The 19,430-nt window shown below is 36.8% G+C and overlaps 1 protein-coding gene across 1 annotated transcript in view; it reads right to left on the bottom strand.

Annotated features, from left to right (window-relative positions):
- The window catches only part of FAM114A1 (family with sequence similarity 114 member A1), a 62,173-nt gene that overhangs the window by 20,976 nt on the left and 21,767 nt on the right, over positions 1-19,430 (bottom strand). The window contains exons 4-7 of the mRNA XM_031943197.1: positions 12,847-12,957; positions 11,586-11,689; positions 7,174-7,308; positions 2,879-3,031 (exon numbers count right to left, since the gene is read on the bottom strand). Of these exons, the coding sequence (XP_031799057.1) occupies positions 2,879-3,031; positions 7,174-7,308; positions 11,586-11,689; positions 12,847-12,957 (503 nt within the window). The remainder of the gene's footprint in view (positions 1-2,878; positions 3,032-7,173; positions 7,309-11,585; positions 11,690-12,846; positions 12,958-19,430) is intronic.

The raw sequence follows: 19,430 nt of genomic DNA, 5'->3' as shown, positions 1-19,430 counted from the left end.
TAATCAATCCGAAAGAACAAGGAAAGGTATTATAGAAAGAGCAGTTAGCAATAGTTAGAATATAGGTTCTCTCATATTCTAGGTTATGAATTACCTAGCTAACTCACAGGTTAAGTTACATGGAAATATGAAAATCTCTGAATCTCATTTGCAAAACACAGGTATTAATATTTTCACTATGTAGCTCACAAGATTGTGACAAAGAAAACATTTTACAAAATTTAAAGTTTTATATCTCTGTTGATACAATATGAGTTATTATTACTTATTCATTTAACAAACACTTTTTTGGGTAGTTTGCTAATGTGCAAGGTACTGTGGGGGAACATAAAGATGAAATGTCATGATTGCTAGCGCAATAGAATATAAACTTCTTGAAGGCTGCAATTATTTTCTTTATATCCTCAGTATAGAGCATAATGACTAGTATATAGCAAGTCCTTAATAGATGCTTGTGGATTGGTTTGGACTAAGGATCTAATAATGTAGGTGAGAGCTTTTGATTTTTATTTGAATCCAATTCATTCATCTATTTATTAACTGATTTATTCATTAGTAAATATTTTTTGAGAAGTTACTATTTGGCTAGCAAAAGCTAGGTGCTATGGGTCTCCCCATAGCTTTTAAAGATCTTATGGTTTAATAGGATAGATGGGGCAAAATACAAGATAATGAAATAACAGATGTAAAGTGATTCTGTAAAGCACCATTTTAAGAGTTATAATGAAGAGTTATAGAAGATTAGGTATCCAACGAGTGGTTCTTTTATTGATCAGGCTGCTTCATCTATATTTCAGACTTTTTTAGGATTTAGGATTCCAGATGGTACTGGTATCTTAGCACAATTTGTCTTAGAATCAAAAACCGCTGAAGACTATCAATGTACTTGGGGCAATTTTAGATTAAGTCTTGTAGACAAATAATGTATTGAGATGTTACAACTTAGAAGCATAACATTTTAGGACATGCAAATAGTAAATAGATCGGTTTTATAAAATGATCCTTTCCAGCAGCTTTCCTTTACCAGCTTCCCTGAAAGGACTGTAATCACTTTAGACAAAATATATGTAAATATATTAGATATAAAGATATATATATTATATATAATATATATATATTAGATATATAGATATAAAATAAAAATAAAATGTAAAAATATGTAAAAATAAAGTTTATATAAATGTTGTTATTATTATTAAGTCAATGTGGAACCTAGGTTCCTCTCTATCACAGCTCTATATGGGGAGAAGAACTTTTTTAAAAATTGAGAATAATATTGGATCTAGAATCAAAAGACCTCAGTTCAAATGATATGTGTTAGCTATGTGACCTTAGGCAAGTCTTGTAGAGAGAGTTTGGGGCCTCGATTTTTTAAAAAAAAGAGTAGATTAAATTAGATGATCTCAGAGGTCCTTCCAGCTCTAAGCCATAGATGTTTTATAGAAAGCAATAATTATGTGGGAGAAGCCTTGCCTTAGAATGTAAGCTCCTTGAGGGCAGGGACCATAAGTTTTACTTACTTTATATACTCAATGAGGCATAGTCACTGGCATTTGTTCAATCATGTGAACCCCATGGACCAAACCAAGTCAGTACTCTCCAAGGGGTTTTCTTGGCAAAGATACCATTTCCTTTTCCAGTGGATTAAGGCAAACTTACTCTGACTTACCCAGAACCCCATAATTATTAAGTAGCCAAGGCTAGATTTGAACTCAGGCCTTTTTTTGTTTTGCTTTTAAATTTACAAATTTATTCTGTGTAATCCACAAACTTTGTTTTAAAATAAAAAGACAAAAAAAAATAAAATAGTAAAAACATGACAACATCCAAAATTGAGACCCTCCCATTTTCAAAAACAAGAGCTCTGAAAGTTCAGTTTACCAACTGGAAGAACACTTCTAAGACAAAAATCAGGAATGGAGCAGTGATATTATTTCACAAACAGAATTTTATGTAAGGAAAGGAACCTTTCTGGGGCACAACTGTTCTTACAAGCAAATGGGGGGAAGCATGGGGGAAACAAAACAAGAAAAAAATGAAAATTTTCTCTTGGCCCAACATTCTGTTCACTGAAGCATCCAGTTATCTCCATGTGCCTGGCATATAGTAGGTGCTTAATAAATGCTTGCTGGCCGAATGAACAGAGTGGATACTTGAATTAAGAAATAATCTTAACTGCAAAATCCTTTCTTTTAGGCATTAGACCATATTTATTATCACAGAGGCTATCTAGCTCTTCCTCAATAAGAGTTTCCTTTTCCTTAGTCTACTATGGGCAACATGTTTGCAAGTAGGAGATTACTTAGCTGTCTTGTAGGATACATTTGCCAGGTCTCTATTGTCTGAGAAAACAGAAATATAACCTGGGCTTTCAGGCCATGGGTATTTATTTTCTGACACAACAGTGGTATAAATACTGATATAATCTGAAATCTAAAAGCAGGTGAACCTCCCTGTTTTGTTGAATGTCAAACCAAGGGCACAGGGAGCGAGGCAGTGCTCCTGGGGAGTCTCCAAGGAGGCGCTTTAGACCTGATTGAGCATCCTATCCCGGACCTGATCCTTAAAGGATTGATCTTGCTGGGGGAGGAGGGAAACGTATTTTTGCAGCAATCTTTTCCATCAAGTGCTGCTGGTCCTGGTGATTTCTGGCTTGCTGCTGTGTTGGGTGTTGGCAGCAGAAGCAATAAAAATTGGAGAATAAGGGGAAGCTGTGAGCATGAGTAGTTCATCATTGTCACTAACAGAGACAGTAACACAGACAAATGAGACTTTAAAAAAGAATTGAATCTAACGGTAGAAATTCTGGCGTCCTTAATGTTGAAGGGAAACGTTTAAGCATGTTTCACGTTGAACATTTCCACCATGAACCACATACCTTGAGTTCACTTTCATTAGAGAGAATTTCCAGCGCTTCCAGGTGGGACAAGCCTTGATATTCATCAAAAAGCATCCCATAATGTGCCGTCCTTTCTGCCGTGAGCTGCTGAGCCAATCTCTGCTTCTCTTTCTCTTTTGCTTCCCGTAACATCTGCAGAAATATACAGCATTTGCAAGCCCATCTGCTTATTTAAATACTCTCCTCTGATAGAAAAGTGAAATTATTAAAAAATGAATTTGTATTTGGAAAGATTAAAGTTGTAGTTGCTCTAGCCTTTCTCGGAAGGCTTCCTTTTGATTCACCTCCTTAGTAAAATATTTAGGTTACGTTCTACTTTTGATTTTCCATGTGACCATTTGCAAATGTCTTTATTTATTGATTACTTTTTTTTAATTGTCTAGCTACAATTCTAAGAAATGTTTTCAGTACCAGGAATGGAATACAAATGGAAATTTCTATTTATAAAACTGTTTTGTAGATTCTTAAAAGATGGATTTTCTTTTCCAGAAATATTGCTGTGCCCAAGTTTCTTTCTATATTGATGATTTTTGCTATTTTTAGCAAATAAAATTTGCTCAAATAAATTATCAAATAAAAAACCAATAAACTAGACACAAGGATAGCAGGCAGCTTCAATATGCTGTACTTGCTTTCTTTCCTCCTAAGCAGGCTTTATTTGATTCCTCGTTAAATTTATGAGGGTATTAGCTTTATAGCTTTTATTCTTCTACCCATGACAGGTACTATAAAAACACTGGGCCCGAGCCTTGGCTCACACACAGATCACCAGGGGAAGAACTCTGCTTTTGTTGTTTATTTTATAACCAAGAAATTAAAAAAAAATGCCCTAATCAGCTTTATTCCCATTTATGCACACAAGATTAGTGCCCAGGATGCTTTTAGTGCACAGATGATTCTCTCTCCCATCTGTCTTTGAGACCAAATCAGTTCTGGCTTTTTGAAAGCTTTCCATCTAAACTAGTCTAGTTAGTGTTGGGAATTCCTTTTAACTCCTTCAATGTAACCTAGTATGATCACTGAGCTCTGAGGTTGGAAAATGAACAAACAAAAATGAAGATATATGACTACTCGAATTTTTCCAATCTCTCTCTCTCTCTCTATTGAGAGACTGAAAATACTAAACTTTAGAGAATAGTAGCCACAAGGGGGGAAGGGGGCTGGGAAAGAAAAGTCAACTAAAAGGGAAAAACTAAGATTGTTATTTTAGGATGATTTGTACCATCCCAAGCGGGGTGATGGGATACTTCAGCTTTGATACACCAATGGATCCATGGTCTTATCAATGTTGCTTTACCCTTTCACCACTGTGTATTATAATCCATCCATGACTTCAATTACCATTTTTATACATATCCTTCCAAAGATAGTTCTTACTCATATCCTTTCCAAAAAAATCCACAAGGAGTCCATATAACAGTGATAGGATCTTTGAAGTAGTTTGATTGACATTGTATGTTTATCAATGAAGAAAAAAAGGCAGTTTTCAAAGGAAGAAATACAAGCTATCAAGAGCCATTTGTGAGAAAATTCTTTAAAATCACTAATAATTAGAGAAATGTCAACTCTGAGACTCTATTATACATACGTCAGAATGGCAAATGTGGCAAAAAAGGAAAATCATAAAGTTGGAGGAACTATTGGGAAACAAGCAGATTAATGCACTGTTGGAGCTATTAATTGTTTCAACTATTCTGGAAAATAATGGAACTATGTCTCAGCTGTTCATACCTTTTGACCCAGGGATAGTATTATTGGGCCTATTTCCCAGAGATATCAAGAATATTGGAAAGGTCCCATAAGTCCAATAATGTTTAAATATGTTTTTTTTATAATGGCAAAAGACTGGAAACTAAGGAGTAGTCATCAACTGGTAAAAGAAAGAGAAAATAAATGCTTATTTCTATGTAGCCAAGAAAAACCAATGCCGTTTTTTGGAAGTATTTAAAAATGTCCAACATCACCTCATTCTAGGATGATCTGAATTAAATTCTCCTATGAATCAATTGTCTATGATTTCTTGAGCTGTATGATATTAACTGGACCCTGACTTTTTCTGTGTTGATTGAACCTGGAAAATGACCAACAAGTTTCTCTAGGAAAGGCAAATTGCCTTTCAGTTCCCCTTCACTTTTCTTTTTTAGGTTGATTTTCTGGTTCCCAGCAATATTTTGACCTTCTGGCTAGGATGTTTTGTCCTATCCAGTCTTTTGGTGATACTGTTGATGGCTCCTATTTATATTTTGCTTCTCTGTTATGTCTAACTCCTGCTGGTATAAGCAACTGCTTATCAATTGTCCTAGAAACGGATGTTTTTTTTTACTTCCCAGCCCTATTCCTCGCTCTGCCCCCTAAAAAAAGCCAGGTTAGAGTAGACAGTTGCTGGAGAAGCTGTAGTTGGGTTTTACTACAAAAGCATTCTACTACAAAAGAGCCTCCATAGCTGAAAGAGATTTTGAGTTCAGTCATTTCAGTCATGTCTGATTGTGACCCTATATGGAGTTTTCTTTGCAGAGATCCTGGAGTTGCTTGCCATTTCCTTCTCCAATTCATTTTACAGATGAAGAAACCGAGGTAAGCAGGATTAAGTGACTTGCTCAGGGTCCCACAGCCAAGAACTATCTGAGGCAGGATTTGAAATCAGTTAGATGAATCTTCCTGATTCTGAACTTAGAACTTTATCCATTATGGCACCACCCAGTTGCCCAAAATTTTGAGGGATTGCTGTTAATATGAGACCAATAAAACCACTCAGAGAAAACAATTCTTATGGATTCCAATGATTGAATCATGAAACTATATATTTATATTTATATTTATCTGCTAGTGCAGGTATGTATAGGGAATGTTTTGCACCAGATGGTTCTTGTAACAAAATCACAAGTCCTAAGGGTAATATTTTTGATCACAGGTAATTAACATCTTCAGCAAATGAGGTCTCTCATTAGTTTACAAGGAGTACAGTAATACCACTGGGAATGCTGACCTCCTGTCTAGATGATGGGCATGTTAATAAGATACATATTACTTGATAAGAGAGATGGATTGGGGAATTCACTGTGTCTGCTCTGATGCAAATAAGCCATTTTCTACTATGATTACCCAGCAAGGTGATAGGATATGGTATTTGTGATTATTGTCTCAGCTTTACTGAATGTGTTTCTTATTTTTGGGGAGTGATGTACTTCTTAGATAGATCTTTAGTAAACCCCCTGGTTTGGTACTGGCTTATTGAATTAAGGCTTCACTGTGATACCTAATAACAAACATCACAAATCAAGCAAAGGACTTCAAGCACTAAGCAGAGATTGGAGCTTTGGGGTGTTCTATTGTGACTCATTTTCTGTCTTTAATCAAGTCAAAATTGCTATTTGGGGCTGGAATTGAATTCAGGGAGACCTTGATTCCTACGCCACTTCTGACATTGAGGAATTATGGGACCAAGAGCAACTTACATAACTTTTTTGAACCTCAGGTTCCTCATCTGTAGAAATAATACTTCCTGTAGTTGTTTTCCAGAGTTTTGAGATTATGTGTCAAAAGCACATTAGCTTGCAAATTTTAAGGCATTTTGTAAGTTATTATCATGACCACCACTACCACCATCATCATCGTCATCATCACCATCATCATCAGTAGAGTCCTCTCCAGTAAAAAAAAAAAAATCACTTCCTCTATCCAAAGAAAAGGTTAATGATAATGTAAGGATTAATTTTTAAAATGTAGGCAGAATACCCTTAGGCATTTGGATGTTATACCAGTTAACTGTGATTATCATTACTAAAAGGATAATTTCCCTCCAACTGATTTCACTGGAAATCTGATGGATTGGAAATCTGATTTAGACACTTACAACCTGTATTAATATACTACTAATACCTAATTTATAGGTTGTTGTGAGGATCAAATGAGACAAAATAAATATGTAAAGCATTTTGCAAACTGTAAAGTGTGGTATAAATACTATTATTGATATTAAAATATTAATTATTACAATAAATATTTATTGTAAGGTTAGACTAGACATGAGATTTTTAACTTTTTGTGTCATTGACCCATTTGGCCGTCTGGTAAAAGGTAAATCCTTTCTCAGAATAATGTTTTTAAATACATAAAATGAAATACATAATGAAATACAAAAGAAACCAATGATATTGAAATTCGGTTATCAAGATATTAAAAAAAATCCACAAACAATTTCTTGGACCTTATATTAAAACCCTTGGATGAGGTGGTTTCTATGGTTCCTATCAGCTTTAAATCTATGATCCTACCTGAGATAAAGAAACTGTTCGCTCCATCAATATTTTGGTGCGCTTAAAACCCGGATCATTTTCTGCAAGAACATTCATGGTTTTCTTGCCGATGAATTCCAAAGCATCCAGGCCCCCACTTAAGACACTTTTACCCTACACAGGAGATGATTCAACAAGATTAGATAATTTTACTCTATCGTTTTGCAGGAGTGACAATTCAGTGTCAGTTACTGATCTTTAAATGTTAAACTCAATATAAATCCTCCACTTTGACTCATCACCAAGTTTTATCACCCACCTAATTATCTCTTTTCCTAAGGGATCTCTATAATCCCATACAGTGTCTATGAGGATAAAACGAAGAATAATGCTCAATAAATATAAAAACATCATAGGTTAATTGTACTGGATCCCTGTGTGTATTCAATACATATTTATGACATAAAGTCATAGAATTAATGACTTAGTAAAAAATAAATTTAAACAAAACCAAAAGAATTATGCAGAGCAATCTACTAATATATCACATATTCTCACTGACTAACTGTGGTGTTCTCTAAACCATCACCTTGGGATAAAAGACCCTCAGGCTATTTTTGATGGTCTCTGCTCATCTCAGAAGTGAACAGGACCTCTATGCAATTAGTCTATTCATGAGCTAGCTTGAATATGCTGATTTCTAGTATTTCTGAGTTCAGAAGCCATTCTTCTTTAGTATACAGTCTTCCCTGTACATTTCTCTGATAATATAATCGAGCATCTCAGAGCTCTGTCCCCACCATCATTACCTTGAAGGCCAATCAGGGAGAAGAACCTGGGGGCCATGGGACAGACCAGAACATTTACTACAATTTATATTAGTCTTAATTGACTCAGCAAGGATGGTTGAGGTCAAGTCTTGGAGGAGTTGGCATTCTCTAGGACAGTTCTGAACGCCCCTGCAATGCTGTAATCATGACCTTGGGTTCAGAAATGTCCAACTTTCTCTTGATTCCTGTAGCCCGGATGGCAGCCCCAGACCTGTCTAATAAGTCCTCATAGAAAACTAGAGCCCAGATTGATAGTGGGATGATCTATTCCTGGAGGTCTGAAATAGTCCTGAGATAGTAGGCGTAAAGTACATGATGGTACTTGCTATTAGGCACTTTTTTTCTATGCCCTTTTCTATTAAACTAAGATTGAAGCCATCTGGCCCAAGTTCTATCAGAATCCCTTTTAATTCTCTCAAGATTCTCGGCATCATCCATTATAGAATCTCTCTTCCTTTCCTCTAGTCACAAAAGAGCCATCCCCATTCTTCAATAAAGCAAGCCCTTCTATCTGGATCTCCACTCCCATTCCCTCTTCCTTGCCTCAGGATCTTATTCTAGCAATCATTTCACTTGTCAGCATCTTCAATCTCTTGCTTTTTTCCATCTTCAAGATTCCCCACAGTTAAAAGGTGCTTCCTTAACTGTTCTACCCTACTCAGCAAACATTTTCTTTCCCCCTTCCCTTTTGCTGTTAAATTGTCTATATCTGATTCCTTCTCTTCCTCACCCCTGGCTCTCTCCCTGTACATTTTGTTATTCAGTTTTCACCTCAATCACTGTACTGAAACTGTTCACTAATGACTTCCTAATTGGCAAATCAGTGGTCTCATCTTGCATTCCTTCTCAATCCCATGACAATTGATATTCTCTCCTACTAAATATTTCCTAGTCCTTGATTTTCTGAGTCACATTTTCCTGGTTTTATTATCTCTGGATAATCTTCCCACTTCTAATCATTAATCTTCTCATCTCTGTATAATCTCCTTTAGCAATCTCATTTGTTTGCATTTTGTCTTTATAAGAGAATGTGAGCTTGAGGAAAGCGAACAAATTTTTGCCTTTCTTTTTATCCCTGGTGCCTCAAGAAGCACTTAATAAATTCTGGTTACCTGACTCCAGCAGCCTGACATAAATCCTCTATGTTTCTCCATCTCTGATCTCTCTCTTTTGAGTGACAGAGCTACAGTTCTAGCTGCATAGAACAGACTCAGCTGGCTATCCCACCAACACCACCTCAATTTGTCCCAAACCAAGCTTATTACCTTTCCCATTGTCTGCTCCTCCCAAACCAAGCTTATTACCTTTCCCATTGTCTGCTCCTCCTTCTGAGTTCATTATTTCTATCAATGCCATTTATCTCCTGTGATTGTAACTTCAGTGTTGTAGAGGGTTGATTAGGATAATCTGTAATTGGAGAAGGGGTGAACATTCCTGTCCCTGGCACACTTCGATGACAGGAGGCCTTGGTTTTGTTCTTTGATTGCCTTTCCCTATGTATGGTGTAAACATAGTCATGATCGCCTCCATGACAGCCTATGAATGTTACTGTCTTAGTCCTTGTGGCCCATATACAACTCAGGATAAGCGATTAGACCTCAGCATCTGGGGATGATCTTTTGGGTCATGCTTTAGGAATTGGAGTCCATATTTTATATTGGGCTTGTAAAAAGGAACAGAAAGTCCTCAGTCAAACTAAAGGGAAGAAAACCCCAGCAGAATTAAAAGTGGACTTAAATTGCAAATTATCTGGCTTAGAAAGAAAATAGCCAAAACGGAAGATGGACTGTATTTCTCCCTATTTCTCCCTCAGCCATCTCCCATCCTAAGGATGTAAACTCCCTAAAGTCAGGAACTGTTTTATATTTAACTTTTCTCTTCTCAGATGTCACATAATCCTCTGTTTTGCACCCATCAAATTCATCTACTATGGAATGTTATGTTAGCAAAGTTAGCTTTGTGTTTTATCTAAATACTGAAAAATGAGTTTTGTGACAACACATTCCCCCTCATCTCTCTCTCTGTCTCTGTCTCTCTCCTTTATATCTACCCCAGTTGAGAGGCAGTGTGGGATAGTGGTTAAAGAGCTTGCCTTGGAACCAGTAATACCAAGGTTTAAGTAATGTCTGATCTATACTAGCTGTATGCACATAATGTAGCCTCTTGATATTCTGGGCAAGTCTAAGACTGTAAACTGCACAACAGTTAGTTGCTCATCTCTGTTGGAAGAAAGGGTCCCCTTGCTGGGAATTCCCTAAATTAATGAAATCACTGGTCTGGATAAAATGAAAATAAATCTTCTCCAGAGCACCGAAGAGACTGTGGCAAAACATAATTCCATTGTGTAGATTTGAATTGGAATAAAAGGGATAAGGGGGAGGAGGGGCTTAGGAGAAGAGAAGTTTTATGAAGCTTTTATCAAGTCGTTCCATAGCCATAACCCACAAAGCACCCACACCCCAGGTAATCGGCGGGGCAACACTATGGGGTTCTGGCACATCACTGAGGTAAAAAAGCCTCAGTTGTGCACTAGGTCTTGTTTTTAAAAGAAGAAGCAATAGTTCCTGTCCTCAAGGAGCTGATGTCTCCCAGAGGAAGAAGAAATGGACAATAACTAAGAGCTAAACAAAGGAAGGAAGGAAGGAAGGAAGGAAGGAAGGAAGGAAGGAAGGAAGGAAGGAAGGAAGGAAATAAAAAAAAGAGGAAGGGAAGAAGGGAAGGAAGGAGGGAGAAAGGGAGAGAGAGGGAGGCCTTGGACACATACTGGTTACATGATCCTGCCAAGTCATTTAACTTCTCAGTGATTTAAGCATCTCTTTAGTAGTGCTGACCAATATGACTAGAGAGTTCCTCCACTGGGAGTATATCTACTCTATTAAATCTATTAAATCATAGATTCAGTCCCTATCCCTGCTAAAAGTACTGTCATAACTGTTTCCATTCTACTCCCAATTCTCTAAATCAGGAGAGAAAGATATCTGGGGAAAGAAAAAAAAAGCAATCTGTTGACTGATAAGAATGATTCCATTGGAACCAATTCTTGCCTCATCCTGAAATTCCCTCTATACTTCTGCATGGATCTTATAGTGTCCTTTTCTTCCTCATTTGTTTCTTTCATTTCCCTTATCTCCTCCATTCTTCAATATGTTTCAGTTCATGTATATCATATGTATCTGAGTAATTTGAGTGAAGTCTGCATTAAAGGGAAAAGGGACCTATTTTCAGTAGATATTGGAGTACAGGGGAAGGTGGTAAATGTGAGTGAATGTTAGGGACCTCTCCCATCCCAGAAAAAACCAACCCCCCAAACCAAAACACCAAAACAAAACCAATGGAATAAGCATAAGATTGAAGATAAGTCATTTTTCAATCAGAACTTGGTTACTGCTAAACTTATCCTTACTTCCTGCATAAAGGTAATTTTTCATTTTATTCTTATTATTTCCATATCAAAGTCAGATTTTCTCTGAAGTAGAAATCACATAAAGCATATTTCCCACAAAGTTCTGAGCAAGACCTTCTCTTCTTGGATATCTCTGATCTAGGTCACAAGTAAATAGAAATACTTTAAAAAGAACAGGAAGGTACAAAAGAAAACAGAGGAAGCGCCGGATGACTGACTGTGTTATGAACAACGGTGGTGATAGTTGACAGCATCCCTCGGGATCCTGATGGGGAAGAAGGGGGATCCTCTTCAGAGCTCTGATCCACACCAGTTTCTGTTACTAAAAAAAACACAAAAGAATGGTTTGGTGAATGGATCTAATGGCCTGGATTTGATATCTTCTTCAATACAAGTATTATATTTTGAGAGATCTGTAAAAACAAGTTTATTGGAGTGCGTTTGGAGAAGGGCAACAGGAATCAAGTCCATTCATACAAGGAATTGTTGAAGACAAGACTCAGGGGAAACATGATGCTGTCTTCAGACATTTAAAAAGCATCACAGGGAAGTAAGAGAAATTTTGATCCCTGAAACCTCCCAAAATACATTGGGATTTACCAACTAGACTTCTTTCTCAAACATCCAATCTCAAATCACCCTGGCTCCCAGTACCGGACCAACAATAGGTTCTAAGCCAAGCCCCATTTAGTCATAATTTGGGTCCAGATTGGTTCAGAGTGAATGTAAAAAGCAATTGTTGTGGCCAGAAACTCTGAGAGTTCCCCTCCCACAATGATTTTTTTTTGGACTAAGTTAAAGGGGCCATTCTCACTTAAAGCACTGATTGGATGTTGTTTCAGTCAAACTGAGACCTATTAAAGATTTTGATTTTAAAAGGTTATGTGCATCCAGGGCCATCTCTAGTCATCCCGATTTACATCTGGCCACTGCACCCAGATGACTCTGGAGGGGAAATTGAGGCAGGTGACCTTGCACAGCCTTCCTGCACTTCCATCCAATTTAATTCCCTGATATCACGGTCCTTTTTGAGAACAAAGCATGAACAACAATTTTTCATCTATAAGCAAGTCCCAGGGTTTGGTTTTTGCCTGCAGGCTGTAGATTTCTATTGCTCCACAGGTTCCTGGCCATTCATCTAAGCCTGAAATTATGTCATCTGCTCCCCAAAGTTAGCACTATTGCCTCATCTTGACACAAGCTTTCCTAATATGCTTGGAAGACAGTCCATCCTTATCTTCAACCTTTAGAAATTTTTATCTTTTTTCAAGTCCCAGCCCTGGTCTCACCTAAGAATATATCACCCCTTTTCCTGGTCCTCGTGCTTATTCCATCCACTTCTTTGCTTTTTGAATTTCCTTCCCCAAAATAGTACTTTAGATTTCAGATGTATAATAGAAAAAAAGAGTCCTTGCATACATAGCATTTAGCAGTAGTCCATTCTCCCTCACAACTAAGAGGAGTGCCCTGGTACCATACCTTGGAGTGTTTTGTCTGTATCCACTGGTTCACTTTCAGATGACCTAGAATTTGAATTATGAATCCTGAGAGTGGCCCCTGCTTTTTCTTTAACTGCTGTTAATCCATGACCTGTTAAGGGAGTAAGAATACGATAGAGGTAGACATTTAGACATTTTGATTTTATTAGAATGGAAGTATTAGTTTTGGTCATTTCAATGCTACACTCAAAAGACTTTTTAATTTGATCAGTATGGATGCTCTAGTGCTGAAAACTGTGACCTCTACATGTCATAGTCAAAAGCTACTGGAGCTGAAAAATTTATCACTCGATGTTGCTCCAAAGTGAAAATCCATCTAATTAAAATAAGGAGAAGCAACATGGTAGAGTGGATAGCCAGCCAACCTTGGAATCAAGAAGCTAGGTTAAATCTGGCTCCTGTCACATGTTAGCTGTGTTTCACGGGTAAATCATTTTACCATTCAGCACTCCAGGCAATCTTCCAAGACTAAGGAACAAATCCTGATCTATAATGGAAGAAAGTTTCTGTACTAAGAGCTCCCAAAATTGAATAAATAAGGGATGTACTTAAACTAATGAGAGCTTGACAAAGCAGTGCTTGGTTATCTGAACTTGTTTTTCTGCCTTTTATTTTTGGGACAAATAAATCAGAAGAAAACAGCTTAATATCAAGCAAGAATTAAAATAGCATATTCCAAAGAGTATATTTTCATAATTACTATCCTACACAGTTGGGGAGCAGGTGGTAAGCAGTGTTTCTCTAGCTTTGGCAATGTGATATAGTAAAATCCTTTCAACCCCATCTCCAATAAGTAGTTATTTGTTCAATCACCATTTGATTCACCTCTATTAGATGGAGAATACTTTCTAAGGCAGACCATTCCAGTTTTGAACAACTCTAATCATTAAGAAGCTCCTTTCTGTACTTAATCCAAATCTGCCACCCATTCATCTTAGTTTTGGAAATAAGAAGAAAACGACTCTTTGAATATTTTCAATCTATCCCCATATAACATGGATTCCAGGAAGTCAACCATTCTGGGAACCAGTGCCCTACTATGGGTTATAGCATTGGACACAATGACCTGTCTCCGAATACTGACTTTCTTTCATCTTCTCAAGAGTCACAAATTTGACCTCTTTTTACAGAGAAATTTTTACATGAACCTGGCCATATAGGCAAATAAAATATGTATATAAATCAAACCTTTATTGAAAATAAATCATAATTTTGTGACTTCAGTTATATACTCTCATTTAGGGTTGAGAGCTACAGTTTAAAAAGCTGGTAGGTACAGTCAAACCTCCTTATAAGCTAAGTAAGGCAGAGAACAAATTTACCAATACTATTCAATTATAGTAGAGAAGCAAGTTCAATCTCATCTAGAAATTACTGAACTTGTGATTTCTCTTTTCATTGTGTAACTTCAGGGAAAAAATAACTTTTTTTTAAACCTAGAAAGTAAAAGTAACCAAGGAGAAGAGAGAATCTCAAGAAGAATAAGAAATGAGAAATTTGAAATGCTCTGAATATCCTAAGGCTTCAACAGGAGCAACTAGCAATTATTAATATTCTATGACATGGAATTTTCCTTTATCTTCTTACATGCATCGCTCTCCTTCCTTCTCTCTTTCTCTCTCTTTCCCTCCCTCTCTCCTCCTTTCTCTCTCCCTCCCTCTCCTTCCCTTCCTCCCTTTTTCTCTTCCTTCTTCTTTCTCTCTCTCTCCCCCTCCCTCCCTTCCCTTTCCTCTCTTCCTCCCTTCCTCTCTCTCTCCCGCCATCTTTTTTCTCTCTCTCTCCATCCTTTCTTTCCTCCCTTCCTCCTTCTCTCTCTTCTTCCCTCCTTCTCCCTCTCTCCTCTCCTTCTCTTTTTCCTTTCCTCCTTCTCTCTCTCTCTCTCCCTCCCTCTCTCCTTCTCCTTCTCCCTCTCCCTCCTTCCTTCTCTCCTTCTTCTTTCTCTTCCTCTCATTTCCTTCCTCTAACTGATACAAATGCCAGGAGCAAAATTCATAGGGAAATGATCAGTGCTCCATTTGAGGATACCTGGTTCTTCAAGTAAGAATTCTTCACCTCACCTCCCTTTCTCCTGCTTTCTCTTGCCTCAGTTATTTAGAGAAGGCTGAAACATATATTAAGGAAAAGCTTGAAGAGGAAGTGACATCGGCTGCTACTCCAGGGTCCGAGAGTAATAGCAAACACTTCTCATCCCCACATTTGAACCTGAACCAACTTTTTTGCACTGAATCCACAGAATAGAGGGTACAAAAGCAGACGTGTCCAATATCTGTCAATGTTCCCGCATCCCTCATCATCAGATGACCGACTTATCAATCATCATCAAATCATCCAGGGACGGTATAATAACCAATTAAAATTACAACCAGCTATCCTAAGGCTGATTAGGGGTAGGATTGGTTGATTGGTTTAGTCAGCCAATGACATTGTAAGCAATAGGGAACGGGTTTCTATTTTTCTCAAGAATATGGTGTTTCAGATTTTTGTGTGGAAAATATGCAGACTTTTAAGTGTCCCTTTTTATGTAGCTATACATGGGACCATATTAGTATAAAATTCCTGCATGCAGTCCCCATTTTGATATTGCAATTTTTTTTTTTTAGGTATCAAGAACACACTTGTCAAAGAAAACTAGGAAATTACAATATGAGTTAACAAAAACAACATTTTATACTTTTATAGTGCCTTCCATCAAAAGGATCTCTTAGTCTTATTTACTAACAATTTACTTCCTTTTAGATTTGGACAAAAATCAAAAGACAATTTGATAGTGAAATACTGCCAGAAGTAACAAACAAGAAGAGTTGATTGGGGATAAGGGAGAGTGAGAAGAGGTTAATTTTAAAAAAGATTAACTGTTTGTCTAAGTTTTCTCATCTGTAAAATGAGCTAGAGAAGGAAATAGCCCTGCAGGATCTTTGCCGAGAAAACTCCCAAATGGGGTCGTGAAGAGTTGGATGTGACTGAAATAAATCAACAACTATAACAAAACTAAGACTTATTATGGGTAATAGTTTACTTCCTTGTAGATTTAGACAAAAATCAAAAGACAAGTTGATAGTAAAGTGGGGAAGAACATCTCAAGAAATGTCCTACTAGAGAGACTTATTGATATACCTATACCTAATAGTCAAGGAGGGCAGATCTAATAGGTGATCGATAGCCAGCATATTCCTGAATATTAATGGATTCAATTGAACTAGGAAACTAATGTATTACTACAATGCTACCTAGTGGTTATATACAATAATATGCTGTAGCTTATTAATATCTACTATGTGTCTTTCCATTATGCATTTGGTCAGAGGAATTATTTTTATTCTTCAGAGATCATGGTAGTCCATATTTCACAGTCCAAAAGAATCACTGAGATACTACTCAAGAGAAAAATATAGTTTTTGTTTTTGTTTTTGTCAGGGAGAAATGACATCATTGAAAGGATGATACTATTTCCCAAATGCATCAGCCTGCTACTTTCCTCCTATTCAATTTTGGAAATCATCTTTTATTCAAGTAATAATAATAACAGTTTTAATATAGCTAATGTTTATGTAGTGCCTACTATGTGCCAGACATTGTGTGAAGTGCTTCACAATTATTATCTCATTTGAGCTTCATGACAACCCTGGAAGACAGATGCTATTGTTATTTACATTTTATAGATAAGAACCTTAAGCCAAATATGGGTTAAGTGATTTGCCCAGGGTCAAACAGCTAGTAAATGACTGAGAATGGATTTGAACTTGGGTCCTCTAGATTCTGGTCCTTAGGGCTCCATCCATAGAATATCCAGTTGCAAAGCTTGTTCAAAATATATGTACTGTCAGGAGTAACAAACAAGAAGATTAGATTGGGAGTAAGGAAGAATGAGAATAGACTAACTTAAAACAGATACTTGAGAATGAAAATTGTTTGAGGGCAGGGACTTGCTCTTGAAGTCTAGGACTTACTACAGTACTTGTACACATATTAAATACTTAATAAATTTGCCTTCTTTCTTTCATTCATTCCTCATGGTGGCAACTGCTCATCCTTGACTAAACTCTTTTTTGAAGATGTTTACTGATTTTTTTTTTAGGGTACAGTTAAGTGATGCAGTAGATAGAGCCAGGAAGATTCATCTTCCTAAATTCAAATATAGCTTCTGACACTTACTACTTGTGTGACTCTGGGCAAGTCACTTATCCCCTTTAACCTGAGTTTCCTCATCTTTAAAATGAGCTGGAAAACAAAATGGCAAATCAGTATAGTGTCTCTGCCAGGAAAACCCCAAATTGGGTCATGAAGAGTAGGACACAATTGAACTTAACTCTCAGGGCTGTTGTGAAGATCAGATGAAATATTTGAACAGTGCGTTGTAAATCTTCATTTTATGTTTTCGTTTATGTTTATGTTTTTCAGCCACATAAATAATAACGGCACCTACCATCTGAGGTTGTCATAAAGATCAAGTGGGATAATATGCATTTGGCTTAGTGCTTGGCTCATAGGTAGCTGCCTAATAAATTCTTGTTTCCTTCCTTCCAGATATAAATTAACAGTGATATAAGCTTAATAATGTAGTCTAATTAAAATGTAGTATAATTCCTTGCATTTCATTTTCCTTAGGTTCATGTAAATTTAATGGGATTCAATGGAAAACAAGATTGGCTTCTTACCAGCCGTGCCAGAAATACATTCATGTAATGCAGTGGAGTCATGATCATTTTCTTGTTAGCTTACCTATTTAAATACTAAATCTATATTCTAAATCATCTTGTATATTTTCCAAAAGGAAATGATCAGAATGCTTAATAAAATATTTTTAGCTAGATTACTGAGATGTAGAATAACTGAATAATCCAATTTGAGCAACACTAGAGAGATTACCCTCCCCGCCTTTTTTTGACCTCTTGACAATTCTCTATAACTATTCCATTATAGAAAGATGAGGTTTTCAGCTCATTAAAAAGGCTATTCTGTACTCTCCCTGGGAAATCCACTCCAGGATTTAACTTGCTATCTTTATTTTCAATTCTCAGTCTTTCAAATCAGGGGAATTCAGGATCACATAATATTAAAGCTGAAAGAAACTTTATAGATGACCTAGCTCAAGTGCTTTCTTTTCTTAAGGGAGATTAACTTGTCAGGATTCATGGGGGAAAAAATTGTTCCAAGGCTGATCAATCCCAAAGACGGGCACCTTCATCAGTACCATTCCACAGGTAATGAGTGACCAGAAAGGATAATTAGAACTCTGATTTGGTGGATGAGAAGAAGGCAAAGTAAGGATGTAAAAGATGATAGCAGAGATCAAAGAGTGACCTTCCTGTCCCCTGGATCTGAAATAGCTCAAAACTGCCCCCTCAACGGATATGACTATATCATCAGTGGAAATGATAGGGGCATTATAATTAGCTTTGCAATAGGACCCCACGCTTATCCATCTGTTGTGGAGATGAAACTTCTCGGTTATGTTGCTTGTCCCATGTGAATGAGCTCTCCAGTAGAAAAGGACCTTTCTTTGCTTTCCTATTTCTATTCCCAGTGCTTAACACAATGGAAGTACTCAATAAACGTTTTTTCATTCATGAAGAGAGGACAACTTGGGTTTCAGAAATGAGTGATAGTTTGTGCTTGCATGGATAAATAGCCACTTTAAGAATCCTTTTGTTTCCAGAAGCAAATCCCATGTATGAAGATGAATAATGAACGTACTTAGGTATATGACTACCGGCAAGTAAAGAGATTACTGAAGCTTATTCACTGATGACTATTACCCCACCACCATCATTTTTTAAATAATTAAGAAAAAAATTTTTTCCTGAAAAAAGTTAGAGGAGATTTATTTTTATTTAATGGACTATTTTAGATGCTTTGTTAAATCTCCTCCATTAGAGCTTAAAACTTTCCTTAGAGTGACATCTAGTGTTTTTAAAATTAAGCATCTAAGCCTAAGGCCCTATAGGTAGTACTGGATTTCTGGGTGATTAAATGTCCTTGAAATATGTAATTTCTCTACCCATAGGTCTTCCTTTACACACTATAGCCCCGATTCTCCGAACTTTCTTTACTATACCCTAGAAACCTATTCACCCTGGAAATGCATTTTATCCCTAAGAGCTCCCTCATCAGAAATACTCTCTGGCCCTTCCCTCTGGCTTGGAGGGAAGCCTCCATGTTAAGTAAGATACTCAAGCCAGTGGCTCCTTCATTCTTCTCCAGACTGCACTCAACCCTCCCAGACTTCTTCATGGGTACCTTCAATTTTTCAAACATCTTCCCTTTTCACATGTGTGTTTGTGTGTTGCCTTTCCTCACCTCTATTAAGATGTGGAATATAAGCTCCTTGAGGGCAGGAATTATCTTTTTTTCCCCTACTAGTATTTGTATTCTCAGCACTTAGTCAATAAGTATTAAAACCTACTAAGTGCCAGACACTGTGCTAAGTACTAGGGCTGCAAAGAAATGTAAAAACCCTGAGGAACTTATATATTTTGTAAACAAGATAGTTATATAACACATGTCTTTATTAAAAAAATCACATGTATAGGATAGATAAATAGGATATAATGGAGTTAATCAGTA

This window comes from Sarcophilus harrisii, chromosome 6 (assembly GCF_902635505.1).
Source record: "Sarcophilus harrisii chromosome 6, mSarHar1.11, whole genome shotgun sequence".
In the NCBI taxonomy this organism is placed as follows: domain Eukaryota; kingdom Metazoa; phylum Chordata; class Mammalia; order Dasyuromorphia; family Dasyuridae; genus Sarcophilus; species Sarcophilus harrisii.
The sequence above is the reverse complement of the archived record's forward strand: the minus strand, read 5'-3'. Positions and strand labels throughout refer to the sequence as shown.